Raw genomic sequence first — 19,022 nt, 5'->3', positions numbered from 1 at the left:
AAAATGGTTGCTCTCAGAGTAGCTGCAATTCTTTTCCCAATGACTGATTTTGTGGTAAAGGAGACATTTCCAGGTCACAAACTTGCTTTAAAAATGCATAATACAGCGACAGAAAGCAACGTCAGGATACCGGACTTGACCCCAACATTTGTTAGGATACCGGATGAGAACCCCAAACAGCCTTTTTAATTTGTGCAACAGTGAGGAAAGGATACTTCATTCTGGAGTGATGACTTTGACCAATAGGTATCTTTTATGTTAAAACAAACTTGAATTTAAACACAGAGTTAAACACATTATCAAACAGGAAGCGCTCCCCCTCGTGCTGCAGCACAAATAAACACAGGCTTAACATGGCCCAGGTACTCTGGGCACAGCATTCAGGTGCAATTTGATAACTTTGAGCATTTGAACGCAGAAACATTTCATTTCTGCATTTAGCATTGGAACAAATAACATTTTCAAAACACGTCTATAGCTGCAGTCTGGGCTAGCTGAGATAATTTAATAATCTCCAATATGTTTAATGGCAGTCTTGGAATTGTATTCATTGAAGAGGTGAAGAATGCATAATTTCTGATTAGTCAGTCAGTAGCATCAAGTTTTGGCTGCTGTGTATAAAACTACATTTCAGATGAGAAATCCCCATTTCTCCCCAGTACATTCACCTTTGTCTTAATTTGTTAGAGTAAATTCCCACTCACCCATCTTTGGAGAGCATTTGACGGAAGAAATCATTTGCAGCAAGTTTGATGGCCTTTTCAGGCGTAACTAAGGTTAGATTGACAGCAGCTCCTAGAACGATATAGATGGAAGGGAAAAGAGAAAAAAAAACACATTTCCAGTTATGAAAAGTATTTTCTCTCTCCAAAACTGCAACTTTCAATTGTTCAAACATACAATGCAAATACGACAGCAACACCTAGGCCTATATAAAGCGAAAACTAACATAGCTATTTACACTGATATAACTTCACAGTCACAACTTCAAATGCAGCATGAAAGCATTAATTTAAGGTAGAAAGACAGCAGGGGATTGAAATAGCATAAGGCCAATGTACAGTTAGTATGGGAAAGCTTTGAAAGAGGCTGCAGTTCTTAAGCGAGGAGTTCAGACATACAGCCAACTACGCACTATGACTTATGACACTGTGCACTTTCAGCTTCCTTCTTTTCAAAGACTGATTGCACGACATTATCCAGCAAACACATATATATGCAGGAGCACCCAATCTGCTGGGATTTCACCGTTATATGAACACATCTTTAGAGCAGTTTTAGAATCAAATATAGAATATGCACCTATAATTGTTAATCATTTTAGCTGTTTTCTATATGTAAAAAATATACAATGAAGGATAAATGGGAGACTCAGCTCCATGCCAGACACAGCATTTGAGCCAGGACGGCCACCATTCAAACTTTGCATGCTTGGCTCATTGTCAACTCTTAGCTAGACACAGACATGTAACAGACGTGATAGAGGAAGTGGGGGCAATATTGTCCTTCGGCTTCCCTCCCTTACTGGGTTGCCGAATTTTTATAAGCTCAAGAATGAACACAAGGAGGAGCTGTAGGAATGTGACTTAGGGATTGTTTACATATACAAGACATATTATTTGAACTATTGTATGGTCTCAATATTTAATACATTTTTCAGATTTTTGTTTGACCAAGTAACATTAGAATTTTTGAATTTGGTAGCAGCTCTTCTTGTTGGTGCTGCTGAACTTCATTATGAGGCTCTGATAGCTTAGTAGCCAAGGAACAATTTGAACTGGACTGGTCACAATACGTCTACAAACACAGCATTACCAGTTGTATGGACAGATGGAAGAGGCTGGGGCTGTTCTCCTTAGAAAAAAGTTGGGAAGAGATTTGACAGAGATGCACAAAACCATGAGGGGTCTGGACAGAGTAGATAGGGAGAAACTGGTTCCATTGACAGAAGAGCTGAGAACCAGAGAACATTGATATACAATGAATGTCAAAAGAAACAGCAGCAGCATGAGGAAATTCATTCTGCACAGCGCGTGGTTAGAATCTGGAAATGCTCTGCCTGAGACTGAAATTGGGTTGGATACGACCATGGCTTTCAAAAGTGAATTGGTTAATTACCTGAAGAGAAAAAGAATTGCATAGCGAGAGTGAAAGGGTGGAGAAGTGGGGCAACCGGAGTAATAATAATTTTTATTAGAGTCACAAGTAGGCTTACAATTACACTGCAATTAAGTTACTGTAAGAAAAAAATAGTCGCCACATTCTTGCACCTGTCCGGATAGAGAGGGAGAATTCAGAATGTCCAATTCGCCTAACAAGCACGTCTTTCGGGACTTGTGGAAGAAAAGCAGAGCACCCGGAGGAAACCTACGCAGACACAGGGAGAACGTGCAGACTCCACACAGACAGTGACCCAAGCCGGGAATCGAACCTGGGTCCCTGGCGCTGTGAAGCAACAGTGCTAACCACTGTGCTACCGTGCCATAATAAATTGTAATTTGCTAAGAGAGGCACAGCCCTTTATCATTGACATCTTTTGTCGTCTTTGTAAACACACAAGACTTTCCTTTATTGACCTTTTTTCTACTTGGCGGTGTATTTTAATCCAAATGACTTTGATCTCCTCATGGCTTGGATGAACCACAGCCGGGAGGTGGGTGGGGGAGGACGGCTTTGGACAGGTATCCTGCTCCCAAGAGTTTCATTCACAAACCGGCCTGGGAGCATGTGACACCCTCTGTGCTTCACTCCTTCAAGAAGTGTATGATTGCTGGCCCCGAAAGTAGGATGAGGTGATGATGTATGAAGTTTAGATCATGTCAAGGGGGGAATGGTTGGATGCATCGGACTGTCTTTTCCTGTCCTCTTTCTTGGGGAAAAATAGGATGGCAAAGACAGGAGACTCAGAGAGAGGGGAAATAAATGTATTGCAAACCCACATCCACTGCTCCCTGGTACAAGATACAGCTGCTTCAATACACTACATTTACAGGGGTACAGAAACCAGAATGTTTGTTAACTGCATAGATGCCAGATTAGAGAGTTCTTGGAAAAGACCATCCTGGAAAAATATTTTTAAAAACAACATCAAGGATAGATAGGCAAAGCAATCTCTGATGAGCAGAAAACTGCTGCAATATGGTTTGTCACTTTAGGTAGCCATGGGGTCAGGAGTTTAAATATCTGGAAGAATCACAAAAGACTGTACTACTCTTTAAATTAAGAGCATTAGAATGTTGAGTCTTGCAATAACTCAGGTTATGCTGCAAAAAATGTACTGTAAATAAATTAATTTTATCTTTCATTTTTAATTAGCAATTGTTTTTATTGCTTGCCTTGGAAAGTTGCAATGGTATAGTAAATCCGACTATAATAATTTTGGAACTCGCTCCCTAACTGCACTGTGGGTGTACCTACACCACGAACTCCAGTGATTCACGAAGGCAGCTTAACTACCATCTGCTCAAGGGCAATTAGGGATGGACAATAAAATTATTGGCTGTGCGAGCGACATTCATGTCCCCCGAAATAACTTTTTTAAAAATCTTACTGGAACGAATAATGCAGAGATCCAGAATTTAAAACACATTTTGGCGGAATGAGAATTTAAATCTAGTTCAAAAAAACACCTGCAAATAAGTGTCTAGAATGAGGAAAAATGAATATGAAGCCATTAGGTTGCTGTGAACATGTAACTGGTTCAGTGAAGTCCTTTAAGGAAAGAAAACCACTGTCCCACGACAATTTGGCTGACTCTTAACTGTCCACTGAAATGGGCTAGCATACCACTCAATCAAATCAACTAGGGATGAGTAATACATTCTGGCCTCTCTGGCAAGGCCTAGGATGAAAGTATTTCAAAAAGTGGAAATCTTGTAGGCAACTTTTTAAAATCACCAATTTTCAGAGCGAGTGAGTGTACTTGTAGAAAGCAATCAAGTTCCAAAGCCCAATGGTGTGAAGTGCCTCATGCTCATGGTAACATACCAATATCAGGTGGGCTAGGAGCCAGAAAATTCTTCATCGGAAAAGAGATGTAGTTGGAAGAACAGTCACATGCAAACTCATGCTGGTAGCCAGACATGGGAGAAATAGGTAAGAGACATCAAGTAAGATAGCCAATCTCTCCTGTACCCTCTTAGGTAGGGATGCATTCTGATGTGAAGAGAGTGAAATCTTTCCCAGTTCAATTCAACTTTTCTAATCAAATTTCAAACTAGGAAATTCTAATCAATTCTTGTTCTACTTCAATTATACTTGTGCATGTAGCAATGCTCTTCATTCAAAATGCATATATTGTAATTGGATGGAGGACTCCTCCTTTGTTCACAAGAGGGAGGAAATATGGTGGTGCATCTCCAGGGTTACTGAGTTCTTGGTCTCACAGACTAGTGTATGCCAAAGGGAAAATAAAAATGGTCATCTCCAGGTGCTTCAGAGACGATTGGAGAGCCCGATGTGAACATCTCCTTCCTGTTCTCTGACTGCAAGATATACAAGAAATCAGGTAGAATGGAATCTAGGGAGAAGAAATGACCACTCTCATCATTAGTCAATCGGTTTTGTAATGTCCAATAGTCTCCAGGTAATGGATACCAATTTCAATACTTTTGGTAGTGGCCCTTCAGTAACAACAAAAAAGTGATGTGAAGATACCTTCCGACCACAAAGGATGAATCCCAAGAGGTGGATCCCCAGACTCATGTTTTCTTTGTTTAGTTTACAGCTGAAAATTGTCTAACTAAATTCAGAGTTGTGTAATGGATCAAATAAAAACAGAAGTTTCAGTGTTGTGGAAAGATAGGGCAAAGTTCAATTTCACATGTTACCAAATTCACGAATGCAGCTGCAATCCAGCAAAAGGCGATTTGCTTTCCTGTAGAGGGAATAAAAATTGGAAGGTGTGTGATGCTTTGCTGGAGGTTTTTATTTTAACAACAAGTGCAACAAAGAGGCACTGGTCTTCGGTCTCTGCGCATTCAGGACCCTGACCTTCCTGTTGCTTGCCATTTTAACAAAAGACTCTGCTCCCATGCCCACATGTCTGTGCTTGGCCTGCTGCAATGTTCCAGTGAAGCGCAACGCAAACTGGAGGAACAACATCTCATCTTCCGGTTAGGCACGCTACAGCCTTCCGGTCTCAACATCGAATTCAACAACTTCAGATGATTAGCTGTACCCCACCTCAGCCCATTTGTTTTCTTTCATTTTAACTGTCTTTTACCATTTCTTTCTTTCTTAATATACATTTAATTTGTCCCCCCCCCCCCCCCCCCAATCCGATCCACCTTTCCTTCACCTTTCTCCTCTTTGCTTCCCCCTTCCCCTCCCCCCACGTCTACAGTTCATCCTCTGATAGTTTCCCTGCTGTTTGACCTTTCACATCTTTTGTCCTCTCTGGGGACTGCCATTAGCACTCTTTCGCCTTGGTTTCTGTGGCCATGAGCACCCGGTTTCCCTGGGTTTCTGTGGCTGTGACTCATCTTTCATTCTCACTCCACAGTATAATTATTTCCCACTTTCTCTGTCTGTTAGCTTTGACAAAGAGTCATCGGACTCGAAACGTTAGCTCTTTTCTCTCCCTACAGATGCTGCCTGACTTGCTGAGATTTTCCAGCATTTTCTCTTTCGTTTCAGATTCCAGCATCCGCAGTAATTTGTTTTTATCCAGTGGTTAACTCACTGCCACCTCTCTTCCAGGAATGCCTACCCTGAAGAAGCACTGCTCTTCTCTCCGACAGGATTTCCGTAAGTCCCTCCCTCACTATCCAACTTCACTGCTTTCCATTTCTCTCTTAGTGTTGGACAAGGTATTTACCAAGACTTGCTTCCACAGCCATATTTCCTTCCTCAGTGACCGTCTTCGTCTCCGACTTACCCCACGGGGATTTCAACTTAAATTTCACCCTGCATGTAGCCTCCAGGATTACAGGTACCTCCAGGATATACAACATTCTTCCAACGGCTGCTCTCGCCGCATCCTGAAAGCCATACTCAGTGCCATGCACCACCACATGAAGACACTCGACATCTCTCTCCAGCAGCACCGTCTTACTCTCTCTCAAAGCTGTCCCTGTCCCCATTTTCATTTCATCCTTTGCATCATTCGACGTCTTAACAAGAATCTTTTCCTGTTTCTTACAGATGGTAAGGAACGCAAGCTTCAACAACTCATCAACACCACAGCCTATCCTAGGCCCTCCACCAGTCCCAATCCCTCATACCCCATTTCTCCCAGTATGAATACCACTGCCCATCCCAGGCCCTCCACCAATCCCAATCCCTCGTATCCCATTTCTCCCAACCCCAGCCCTTGCCACATGCTCACCATACCCTCCGACCTTTCCCTCTCGGAGGCTGAGCGTGCTGTTCTCAGCAAAGGACTCAGCTTTGTACCCTTACGTCCCCACCTCAATGAATTCCGTGCTAAACATGATGTTGAACTCTTCTTTCGCCGCCTTCGTCTCCGTGCCCACTTCTTTGGGCAAGAATCCTCCCCCCGTTCCACTGATCCTTTCATGTGCCACCAACATTCTGCCTCCAAGTGGAACCCCCCCCCCCCGACGGGACAATTACCTGCCCTCGATCTTTTCATTGAGAACTGTCGACGGGACATTGGCCGTCTTAATTTTTCTGCCCCCCTCACCCATTCCAACCTCTCTCCTTCCGAACTTTCTGCTCTTCACTCCGTCAGGTCTAACCCTGACTTTGTCATCAAACCTGTCGACAAAAGGGGTGCTGTTGTCAGCTGACGCCCTGACCTCTACCTCGGAGAGGCTGAGTACCAACCCTTAGATACTTCCTCTTAACTCCCCCTGGACCATGACCAGACCACTGAACATCAAGCCATTATCTCCAATACCGTTAGCGACCGCATTTCCTCCGGATGTCTTCCCCCTACAGCTTCCAACCTTAGTCTCCCAACCCCGGACAGCCCGCTTTTACCTACTTCCCAAAATCCACAAAAAGGACTGTCCCGGCAGGCCCATTGTGTCAGCATGCTCCTGCCCCACCGAACTTATTTCCTCTTATCTTGACTCCATCCTCGCTCCTCTGGCCCATTCCCTCCCCACCTACATCCGGGATTCCTCTGATTCACTGCGTCATATTGACAGCTTCCAGTTCGCGGGCTCTAACCGCATTCTATTCATCATGGATGTGCAATCTCTCTACACCTCCATCCCACACCAGGATGGCCTGAGAGCTCTTTGCTTCTTTCTCGAAAAGAGGTCCGGACAATTCCCATCCACCACCACTCTCCTCCGCCTGGCTGAACTCGTTCTATCTCTCAACAACTTCTCCTTTAACTCATCTCACTTTCTCCAAATCAAAGGTGCAGCAATGGGTACCCGCATGGGTCCTAGCTACACTTGCCTTTTTATGGGGTATGTGGGTCATTCCTTGTTCCAGGCCTAACCGGGCCCCCTCCCACAATTCCTTTACCGATACTTTGATGACTATTTTGGTGCCACGTCATGCTCTCGCCCGGACCTGGAAAAATTCACCAACTTCGCTTCCAGTTTCCACCCCACCATCACTTTCATCTGGTCCATCTCAGACACTTCCCTTCCTTGATCTTTCGGTCTCCATTCCCGGCAATAGACTATCAACTAATATCCACTACAAGCCCACTGACTCCCACAGCTATCTCGACTACAGCTCTTGGCACCCTACACCCTGTAAGGACTCCATCCGTTTCTCTCAACTCCTTCGCCTCAGTCGCATCTGTTCCGATGATGCCACTTTCCAAAATGGTGCTTCAAAAATGTGTTCCTTGTTCCTCAACCGCGATTTCCCACCTACAGTTGTGGACCGGGCCCTCAACAGTGTGCGGTCCATGTCCCACGCCATTACCCTCGCCCCCTCCACTCCCTCCCAGAACAAGGATAGAGTCCCCCTCGTTCGCACATTTCATCCCACCAGCCTCCGTATACAAAGCATAATCCTCCGCCATTTTCACCAACTCCAGCGTGATGCCACCACCAAACACATCTTCCCTTCACTCCCTGTCAGCATTCCGCAGAGACCGTCCCCTCCGAGACAATCGAGTCCACTCCTCCACCATACCCAGTACCTCTCCCATCACCCATGGCACCTTCCCATGCAATCGCAGAAGGTGTAACACCTGCCCCTTTACCTCTTCCATGCTTAATATCACAGGTCCAAATCACTCATTCCAGGTTAAGCAGCGTTTCCCTTGCATCTCTTCCAATTTGGTCTACTGCATTCGCTGCTCCCAATTTGGTCTCCTCGATATCAGAGAGACCAAATGCAGACTGGGTGATCGCTTTGCTGAGCATCTTCGGTCTGTGCACATTCAGGACATTGACCTTCCTGTTGCTTGCCATTTTAACAAAAGACCCTGCTGCTCCCATGCCCACATGTCTGTTCTTGGCCTGCTGCAATGTTCCAGTGAAGCGCAACGCAAACTGGAGGAACAACATCTCAACTTTCGGTTAGGCACGCTACAGCCTTCCGGCCTGAACATCGAATTCAACAACTTCAGATGATCAGCTCTACCCCACCTCGACCCATTTGTTTTCATTTCATTTTAACTGTCTTTTACCATTTCTTTCTTTCTTAATATACATTTAATTCCCCCCCCCCTCCCCCCACAATCTTATCCACCTTTCCTTCACCGTTCTCATATTTGCTTCCCCCTTCCCCTCCCCCCACATCTACAGTTCATCCTCTGATGTTAGTATCTCTGCTGTATGGTCTTTCACATCTTTTGTCCTCTCTGGGGAACTGCCATTAGCACTCTTTCCCCTTGGTTTCTGTGGCCATTAGCAACCGGTTTCCCTGGGTTTCTGTGGCTATGACTCATCTTTCATTCTCACTCCACAGTATAAATATTTCCCACTTTCGCTGTCTGTTAGCTTTGACAAAGAGTCATTGGACTCGAAACACTAGCTCTTTTCTCTCCCTACAGATGCTGCCTGACTTGCTGTGATTTTCCAGCATTTTCTCTTTCGTTTCAGATTCCAGCATCCGCAGTAATTTGCTTTTATGAAGAGGCATTGGTAAGGCCTGAAAGCCAATTTTCAGACTGGCCACATGACACATGACAAGACTGGGGAGAAAGTAATTAAGAGTGTACATCCTTACATTTTTGCCTTTGACAAGGCCCCTCATGGCAGACTTGTACAAAAGATGAAGGCACATGGGATCAGAGGTGAGCTGGCAAGATGGATACAGAACTGGCTAGGTCATAGAAGGCAGAGAGTAGCAATGGAAGGGTGCTTTTCTGATTGGAGGGCTGTGACTAGTGGTGGTTCCGCAGGGATCAGTGCTGGGACCTTTGCTGTTCGTAGTATATATAAATGATTTGGAGGAAAATATAACTGGTCTGATTAGTAAGTTTGCGGGTGACACAAAGGTTGATGGAATTGTGGATAGCGATGAGGACTGTCAGAGGATACAGCAGGATTTAGATTGTTTGGAGACATGGGCGGCGAGATGGCAGATGGCGTTTAATCCGGACAAAATGTGAGGTAATGCATTCTGGAAGGTCTAATACAGGTAGGGAATATACAGTGAATGGTAGAACCCTCAAGAGTATTGACAGTCAGAGAGATCTAGGTGTACAGGTCCACAGGTCACTGAAAGGGGAAAGACAGGTGGAGAAGGTAGTCAAGAAGGCATACGGCATGCTTGCCTTCATTGGCCGGGGCATTGAGTATAAGAATTGCCAAGTCATGTTGCAGCTGTATAGAACCTTAGTTAGGCCACACTTGGAGTATAGTGTTCAATTCTGGTCGCCACACTACCAGAAGGAAGTGGAGGCTTTAGAGAGGGTGCAGAAGAGATTTACCAGAATGTTGCCTGGTATGGAGGGCATTAGCTATGAGGAGAGGTTGAATAAACTTGGTTTGTTCTCACTGGAACGAAGGAGGTTGAGGGGCGACCTGATAGAGATCTACAAAATTATGAGGGGCATAGACAGAGTGGATAGTCAGAGACTTTTTCCCAGGGTAGAGGGGTCAATTATTACAGGGCATAGGTTTAAGGTGCGAGGGGCAAGGTTTAGAGGAGATGTACAAGGTAAGTGTTTTTACACAGAGGGTAGTGGGTGCCTGGAACTCGCTGCCGGAGGGGGTGGTGGAAGCAGGGATGGTAGTGACGTTTAAGGGGCATCTTGACAAATACATGAATAGGATGGGAATAGAGAGATATAGACCCTGAAAGTGTAGAAGATTTTAGTTTAGACGGGAAGCATGGTCGGCGCAGGCCTGGAGGGCCGAAGGGCCTGTTCCTGTGCTGTATTTTTTTTTGTTCTATTACACAAATCATTATACACTGTCACATGATCAGCTCCATTATATTCCATCTGATCTGTGTTCATTTAAAAAAAAAAAGTATCTCCCTTTATCGGTGACATTCTGATACTTAGATCTTTATCCAATAAGGGGCTGGTTTAGCACAGGGCTTAATCGCTGGCTTTGAAAGCAGATCAAGGCAGGCCAGCAGCACGGTTCAATTCCCGTACCCAGCCTCCCCGAACAGGCGCCGGAATGTGGCGACTAGGGACTTTTCACAGTAACTTCATTTGAAGCCTACTTGTGACAATAAGTGATTTTCATTTAATTTTGGATTGAAGAAAATAAATTTGCAATGTAATTAGGTCAGATCAAAAAGTAATGCTCTTCCAAAAGATTGAATCACCATATCATGTGATCAGCAGAGGGCTGATTGTCCAGCTTCTGGATAATGGTTCTTACAGATAAAATGTGTGCCTGCGCTTCAACAATTCAGAGATGTTAGTCACAGTGAACCATTGGATGATGTGTGACTTGAGAGAGGATATTGAAGCCATTTCAAAGCAATGTGCCATCTTGACGTAGACATACATCACTTGTCCTTCAACATTACTGGGTCAATGTCATGGTCTCCCTACCTAAACCTCACCACAAGGATGTTTTGAAGCAGTTCAACAAAAAGGCAGCCCACCACCTGAGCAAAACAACTTGCAACGTGCAATAAATGCAACCTTACCACTGAATGATTTTTTATAAACAAAGTATTAAAACAAAATAAAGTATTAAAATATCTTCTGTCAATGCAACAGTCCATAATGTTGCAACTCAGAGATGAACTTTTTTTTTTTTTAAAAAGCAAACTTTATGCATAGGCTTTAAATAACTGAAAACATTTAAGACCATCAACCTGGAAAAATGTGAGTGAGTTCCATGCATAATACCAGTTAGTATGAAAATGCGCCTTCTCCAAAATTGTCCCTTCATCACTCCATACAAAAAGCATTTATTCAACATTCCCATTCTCCCCCCAAAAAGGAAATTACAACAAGTTCTTTCGTTATATGCATTTACCATACCATTAAAAGTGGCACTGGTCTTTTGAGTGCCCATATTTTCTCGTCCTCTGAAAGAAAACAAATAAGGTATTTTCACATCTACATTTTACGATGTCCTTTACAACAGCTCTGTATACATTTCCTACTCGCATATTCATATAAAATCTCACAAGGACCTTCAAATAGCTCAACTACAGAATAAAACATAAATTTTACCAAAAAAAGATTATAAGCAATGACTAGCTTCAAAAATGATTAGAAACTGATACAGAAGTTCTGTCGATATGTGATGTGGAGGACACCACCCAATGGAATACAAAATTGTACAGACAGAGAAGGTTCCGGCTAAGTCTGTGTTGAGTTAGCGCTGAACTCAGCTGCGGTCAAGGGGAAGAACAGAGGAAGTACTACAATTAATGTCAGACTGGAGGCAAGTGGGGAGGAGGAAGCAGACCCTAAAGTGACTCTTAATAAAAAGTAACAAGTATACATTTGTTGGGCAAAGATAGAAGTGGGCTTGAGTATAAAGTGTTCCACGCTCCAAAGATCAAATTTGTGGACTAGGAAACTTACATTATGTGCTAAAGGGTGTGTTGATTTCTTGTAACTAAGTCAGCACCTTTTAGAGTGCAAGTATTTTTTCATACATAAAGGCACATATTTAAATTATATTGCATTGAATCACATCACAGCTAAAGCTGCCTCTAAGAATCTTGGTTTCCTCTTTTATTTTCTTGGATATGGAGAAATAAGCATGTCATTTGGTGGACAAGCCCCCTGACTTCTAACCTCTCCCGTTGTTGCAACCTTTCTTGCTTTCAACTCACCCTCCAATTACGGTGGTCAGTACTTCAGTATATCATTGAAATTTCTATCCACTTCCTTCCATGCTCCAAATTCACGATCTATACACATTTTTCTGCATTTCATTCCCACTTTGTTGTCATGCAACCTTCACTCAACCTTTCCCGAAATTGTCAGGATCTCAAAATCCAAGCCGAACATCATCTAATCACACAACTTCACTTTGTTTTCTCTATATAGGCCTGTTCCTTCACCTTGGTTGTTCATTAAAAATATAACCTTTTTCACAGTGTACTTGCGACAATAACTGGTATGGATGTGTGGTGGTAATGATACCAACTAGCAGAATATACGAGTTCAAGCTGAAACACGGCAAGCTGTGAATCGGAATTCAATCGATCAATATCGTAATTTGTGGCTTAGCACTGGAAAATGAATAGGGGTACGAGCAGTGAGTTTTATTTTTGGTAAAAAATAAAAACCAAATTGATTCACTATTATCTTCCAGGGATAGGAACCTGCTAACATCCGAACTTCATAACATAGTTGACTCTTCTGTCATCAACTAGGACATCAATTCTGGCCTTGGGTGACTGTCTCTGTAGAGTTTGCACTTTCTTCCCGTGTCTGCGTGGGTTTCCTCCGGTTGCTCCGGTTTCCTCCCAGTCCAAAGATGTGCAGGTTAGGCGGACTGGTCATGTTAAATTGCCCCTTAGTGTACAAAAAGGTTAGGTGCGGTTACTGGGTTACAGAGATAGGGTGGAGGTGTGGGCCTAGGTAGGTACTCTTTCCTAGGGCGCGATTCTCCCAAGGGGAGACAAAGTCCCGACGCCGGAGTGAAAACAGGAGTGTTTCACTCCGGCATCGGAGCCCGCTCCCAGCCCCCTACCCCTATTCTCCTGCCCCCGGGGGCTAGGAGCGGGGTCTCGTATTTTATGCGCGCTGGGGCCTTGGCACCGCGTAAAAAGCAGCGCCGCGTAAATGACACGGCTGGCGTTGCGTAAATGAAGTCACCTGCGCATGCACGGTTGCCGTCGTCCCCAAGGCCGCCCCGCAAGAAGATGCCGGATGGATCTTGCGGGGCGGCGGAGGAAAGGAGGTCCTCCTTTAGAGAGGTCGGCCCGCCGATCGGTGGACCCCGATCGCGGTCCCCCCCCCCCCCCCCCCGGTGAAGGAACCCCCCTCCCCTCCCCACAGGCCGCCCCTCCAGCGTTCCCGCACAGTTACCGCTGGCAGCGACCAGGTGTGGATGGCGCCGGCGGGAACCTGTCGCGTCGGAGCGGCCGCTCGGCCCATCCGGGCCGGAGAATAGCGGGGGTACCGGAGAATCGCCGTTGTGAGTGTCTCAGGTGATTCTCCGGCTGGCGCGGCGCAGAACTCGACGGGGCCGTTCTTGCCGGTTGGGAGAATGGCGGGACGGCGTCGCGCGATATAATGGCGCGGCCGGCGATTCTCCCAACCGGCGCAGCCTCGGAGAATCGCGCCCCTAGAGTGGGTGCAGGCTCAATGGGCCAAATGGCCTCCTTCTATAATGTAGGAATTCTATGATTTTCAGTAAATTCGGCCTTCATGTATTCTTCCACAGCGCAAGGACAAACCAACAAACAAAAAAAGGTCATCGGGTTCAACCTTAATTAGACGCAGCTGTATTGATAGACATCGGATGAACAATCCAAGGTGAATAAAGCCTCTGCCATTTGCTGTTTAAGTCCACCATTTTAAATAGGCAGTGAATTCCATCCAGACTGCCAGCTGGAGCTGCTGAGCTGGAATCAGAAAATGTCCATTCCATTAACAAACTATACAAAACTGCCACCCAGTTCCTTGCTCTTTTTCACAGAAATGTTCGAGAGCTTCATTCCCCAATTAAATTTAATACATGTAAGGTGGCGGAAAGCGTCATAGATCGCAGTTATGTAAATGTGGTCACACCCAAGGTGCAGGCAGAGAAATGGGTGACCACCAGAAAGGGCAGGCAGTCAGTGAAGGAATCCCCTGTGGTTGTCCCCCTCTCGAACAGGTATACCTCTTTGGATACTGTCGGGGGGGGATAGCCTATCAGGGGAAAACAGCAGCAGCCAGAGCAGTGGCATCACGGCTGGCTCTGATGTTCAGAAGGGAGGGTCAAAGTGCAGAAGAGTAATAGTAATAGGGGACTCTATAGTCAGGGGCACAGATAGGCGCTTCTGTGGACGTGAAAGAGACTCCAGGATGGTATGTTGCCTCCCTGGTGCCAGGGTCCAGGATGTCTCCGAACGGGTAGAGGGCATCCTGAAGGGGGAGGACAAACAGGCAGAGGTCGTTGTACATATTGGTACTAACGACATAGGCAGGAAGGGGCATGAGGTCCTGCAGCAGGAGTTCAGGGAGCTAGGCAGAAAGTTAAAAGACAGGACCTCGAGGGTTGTAATCTCGGGATTACTCCCTGTGCCACGTGCCAGTGAGGCTAGAAATAGGAAGATAGAGCAGCTAAACACGTGGCTAAACAGCTGGTGTAGGAGGGAGGGTTTCCGTTATCTGGACCACTGGGAGCTCTTCCGGGGCAGGTGTGACCTGTATAAGAAGGACGGGTTGCATTTAAACCGGAGAGGCATAAATATCTTGGCCGCGAGGTTTGCGAGTGTCACACGGGAGGGTTTAAGCTAGTATGGCAGGGGGGTGGGCACGGGAGCAATAGGTCAGAAGGTGAGAGCATTGAGGGAGAACTAGGGAATAGGGACAGTGTGGCTCTGAGGCAGAGCAAACAGGGAGAAGTTGCTGAACACAGCGGGTCTGGTGGCCTGAAGTGCATATGTTTTAATGCAAGAAGTATTACGGGTAAGGCAGATGAACTTAGAGCTTGGATTAGTACTTGGAACTATGATGTTGTTGCCATTACAGAGACCTGGTTGAGGGAAGGGCAGGATTGGCAGCTAAACGTTCCAGGATTTAGATGTTTCAGGCGGGATAGAGGGGGATGTAAAAGGGGTGGCGGAGTTGCGCTACTGGTTCGGGAGAATATCACAGCTGTACTGCGGGAGGACACCTCAGAGGGCAGTGAGGCTATATGGGTAGAGATCAGGAATAAGAAGGGTGCAGTCACAATGTTGGGGGTTTACTACAGGCCTCCCAACAGCCAGCGGGAGATAGAGGAGCAGATAGGTAGACAGATTCTGGAAAAGAGTAAAAACAACAGGGTTGTGGTGATGGGAGACTTCAACTTCCCCAATATTGACTGGGACTCACTTAGTGCCAGGGGCTTAGACGGGGCGGAGTTTGTAAGGAGTATCCAGGAGGGCTTCTTAAAACAATATGTAGACAGTCCAACTAGGGAAGGGGCGGTACTGGACCTGGTGGTAGATGTTTCAGTAGGGGAGCATTTCGGTAACAGTGACCACAATTCAGTAAGTTTTAAAGTACTGGTGGACAAGGATAAGAGTGGCCCTAGGATGAATGTGCTAAATTGGGGGATGGCTAATTATAACAATATTAGGCAGGAACTGAAGAACATAGATTGGGGGCGGATGTTTGAGGGCAAATCAACATCTGACATGTGGGAGGCTTTCAAGTGGCAGTTGAAAGGAATTCAGGACCGGCATGTTCCTGTGAGGAAGAAGGATAAATACGGCAATTTTCGGGAACCTTGGATAACGAGAGATATTGTAGGCCTCGTCAAAAAGAAAAAGGAGGCATTTGCCAGGGCTAAAAGGCTGGGAACAGATGAAGCCTGCGTCGAATATAAGGAAAGTAGGAAGGAACTTAAGCAAGGAGTCAGGAGGGCTAGAAGGGGTCACGAAAAGTCATTGGCAAATAGGGTTAAGGAAAATCCCAAGGCTTTTTACACGTACATAAAAAGCAAGAGGGTAGCCAGGGAAAGGGTTGTCCCACTGAAGGATAGGCAAGGAAATTTATGTGTGGAGCCAGAGGAAATGGGCGAGGTACTAAATGAATACTTTGCATCAGTATTCACCAAAGAGAAGAAATTGGTAGATGTTGAGTCTGGAGAAGGGTGTGTAGATAGCCTGGGTCACATTGAGATCCAAAAAGACGAGGTGTTGGGTGTCTTAAAAAATATTAAGTAGATAAGTCCTCAGGGCCTGATGGGATCTACCCCAGAATACTGAGGGAGGCTGGAGAGGAAATTGCTGAGGCCTTGACAGAAATCTTTGGATCCTCACTGTCTTCAGGGGATGTCCCGGAGGACTGGAGAATAGCCAATGTTGTTCCTCTGTTTAAGAAGGGTAGCAAGGATAATCCCGGGAACTACAGGCCGCTGAGCCTTACCTCAGTGGTAGGGAAATTACTGGAGAGAATTCTTCGAGACAGGATCTACTCCCATTTGGAAGCAAATGGACGTATTAGTGAGAGGCAGAACGGTTTTGTGAAGGGAAGGTCGTGTCTCACTAACTTGATAGAGTTTTTCGAGGCGGTCACAAAGATGATTGATGCAGGTAGGGCAGTGGATGTTGTCTATATGGACTTCAGTAAGGCCTTTGACAAGGTCCCTCATGGTAGACTAGTACAAAAGGTGAAGTCACACGGGATCAGGGGTGAGCTGGCAAGGTGGATACAGAACTGGCTAGGTCATAGAAGGCAGAGATTAGCAATGGAAGGATGCTTTTCTAATTGGAGGGCTGTGACCAGTGGTGTTCCACAGGGATCAGTGCTGGGACCTTTGCTCTTTGTAGTATATATAAATGATTTGGAGGAAAATGAAACTGGTCTGATTAGTAAGTTTGCAGACGACACAAAGGTTGGTGGAATTGCGGATAGCGATGAGGACTGTCAGAGGATACAGCAGGATTTAGATTGTTTGGAGACTTGGGCGGAGAGATGGCAGATGGAGTTTAATCCGGACAAATGTGAGGTAATGCATTTTGGAAGGTCTAATGCAGGTAGGGAATATACAGTGAATGGTAGAGCCCTCAAGAGTATTGAAAGTCAAAGAGATCTAGGAGTACAGGTCCACAGGTCATTGAAAGGGGCAACACAGGTGGAGAAGGTAGTCAAGAAGGCATACGGCATGCTTGCCTTCATTGGCCGGGGCATTGAGTATAAGAATTGGCAAGTCATGTTGCAGCTGTATAGAATCTTAGTTAGGCCACACTTGGAGTATAGTGTTCAATTCTGGTCGCCACACTACCAGAAGAATGTGGAGGCTTTAGAGAGGGTGCAGAAGAGATTTACCAGAATGTTGCCTGGTATGGAGGGCATTAGCTATGAGGAGCGGTTGAATGAACTCGGTTTGTTCTCACTGGAACGAAGGAGGTTGAGGGGAGACCTGATAGAGGTATACAAAATTATGAGGGGCACAGACAGAGTGGATAGTCAGAGGCTTTTCCCCAGGGTAGAGGGGTCAATTACTAGGGGGCATAGGTTTAAGATGAGAGGGGCAAGGTTTAGAGTAGATGTACGAGGCAAGTTTTTTACGCAGAGGGTAGTGGGTGCCTGGAACTCGCTACCGGAGGAGGTGGTGGAAGCAGGGACGATAGTGACATTTAAAGGGCATCTTGACAAATACATGAATAGGATGGGAATAGAGGGATGCGGACCCAGGATGTGTAGAAGATTGTAGTTTAGTCGGGCAACATGGTCGGCACGGGCTTGGAGGGCCGAAGGGCCTGTTCCTGTGCTGTACATTTCTTTGTTCTTTGTTCTTGTTCTTTGTAAGTTGTTAACTGCCAATCTATTGAAATATCTGCTTGTCCAGTTCTTCAATGTTCTCGCTTATTCAGATGTGCTGCTTTAAAGCTGCACCATTTTGTTTGCTCTCAAATACACTGCATGCTTTGAGAATTGCTTCTCTTTTACAGGATTTCAAAGTATCAAGGACAACAAATGTGAATATCAAAGATATCAGATGACACAAATATGACTGATCACAGGTTATTTTGCTGCTAATAGTTTCAAAAGATCCACACAGAACTACGTAGCAATGGTGGAGGACAGTTGCCTCCACAGGTTTTGATTGAGGAGGGAGGTAGATGTATATCAGAGCTATCTATTTCATCCATACCCTAAGCCTTATTAATTGCTCCCTTTAATAATCTCTTCCTCAAAAAGAGTTGCAATTCTTTGGCGATACACCCATATTTCATTCTTCAGTTTGCCACTACCACGCGTTCCGACCATCTTGGTAAGCTTTCTTTCCACCTACTGGAACCCAGCTATATCCTTTATATAGGAGATTCCTGCAAAATAAATTAGGTGAAGCCTGACATATCTCAGCTCAGAGACATGGTAACCTCCTTTGATCACACTCCATTTTTCTGTGTGTGCAACTTAATAGGTTTTATTTTTAAAAATAAATTTAGAGAACCCAATTCATTCTTTCCAATTAAGGGGCAATTTAGCATGGCCAATCCACCTAACCTGCACATCTTTGGGTTGTGGGGGCGAATCCCACGCAAAAATGTGGAGAATGCGCAAACTCCCCACAGACAGTGACCCAGATATTTTTATTTTGATATGCTGGAGGAGACGGGTAATTTTATGAGGGGGCATGGACTGGGAGGTTTGTGAGGACACTGAACTTTGGAGATGCCAGTATGGCGAATGAGTGTGTGTATGCCGGACGGATTGTTGAATTTACCATGGTTGGGTGTGGATTAGGTAAGTATGTTTAACTGTTTTGGGGAAATTGCGGGTGAGGATTGTGAGAGGGAAAAGAGGAGGGCAATCAGTTGCCTCGAGTTGGGGCCACCATCCTATCAGGCAGGTTAGTTAACGGCAGTGCAGTGGGGGAACGATTTGTGACAGGTGGGTGAGGAGGTGCTTCTTTGTTTATGGGAGGGGGAGGAGGGTGATGCTGACGTGTGCGGAGTTTGTGTGGCCCCCGACCTGATTGATTACGTGGAACGGTTTGGGGGTTGAATGGGCCGATTAAGTCTTGCGTTTTTGCTCATTTGAGGTCTTTGAAGTAGGA

At 45.4% G+C, this 19,022-nt stretch overlaps 1 protein-coding gene and 1 long non-coding RNA gene across 4 annotated transcripts in view; one reads left to right on the top strand and one right to left on the bottom strand.

The window, feature by feature from the left end:
• Positions 1-19,022, bottom strand: part of slc25a22a (solute carrier family 25 member 22a) — a 286,820-nt gene that overhangs the window by 68,421 nt on the left and 199,377 nt on the right. For 2 of the 3 annotated variants that reach the window (XM_072518918.1, XM_072518919.1), the window contains one exon: positions 705-795. In XM_072518918.1, the coding sequence (XP_072375019.1) occupies positions 705-795 (91 nt within the window). Of the gene's footprint in view, positions 1-704; positions 796-11,335; positions 11,360-19,022 lie in introns of those variants that run through there. The other variant, XM_072518920.1, reaches the window with a different exon arrangement.
• The window catches only part of LOC140431024 (uncharacterized), an 81,064-nt gene that overhangs the window by 17,920 nt on the left and 44,122 nt on the right, over positions 1-19,022 (top strand). The window lies entirely within an intron of this gene.

Source organism: Scyliorhinus torazame, chromosome 10 (assembly GCF_047496885.1).
Source record: "Scyliorhinus torazame isolate Kashiwa2021f chromosome 10, sScyTor2.1, whole genome shotgun sequence".
In the NCBI taxonomy this organism is placed as follows: domain Eukaryota; kingdom Metazoa; phylum Chordata; class Chondrichthyes; order Carcharhiniformes; family Scyliorhinidae; genus Scyliorhinus; species Scyliorhinus torazame.
The sequence above is the reverse complement of the archived record's forward strand: the minus strand, read 5'-3'. Positions and strand labels throughout refer to the sequence as shown.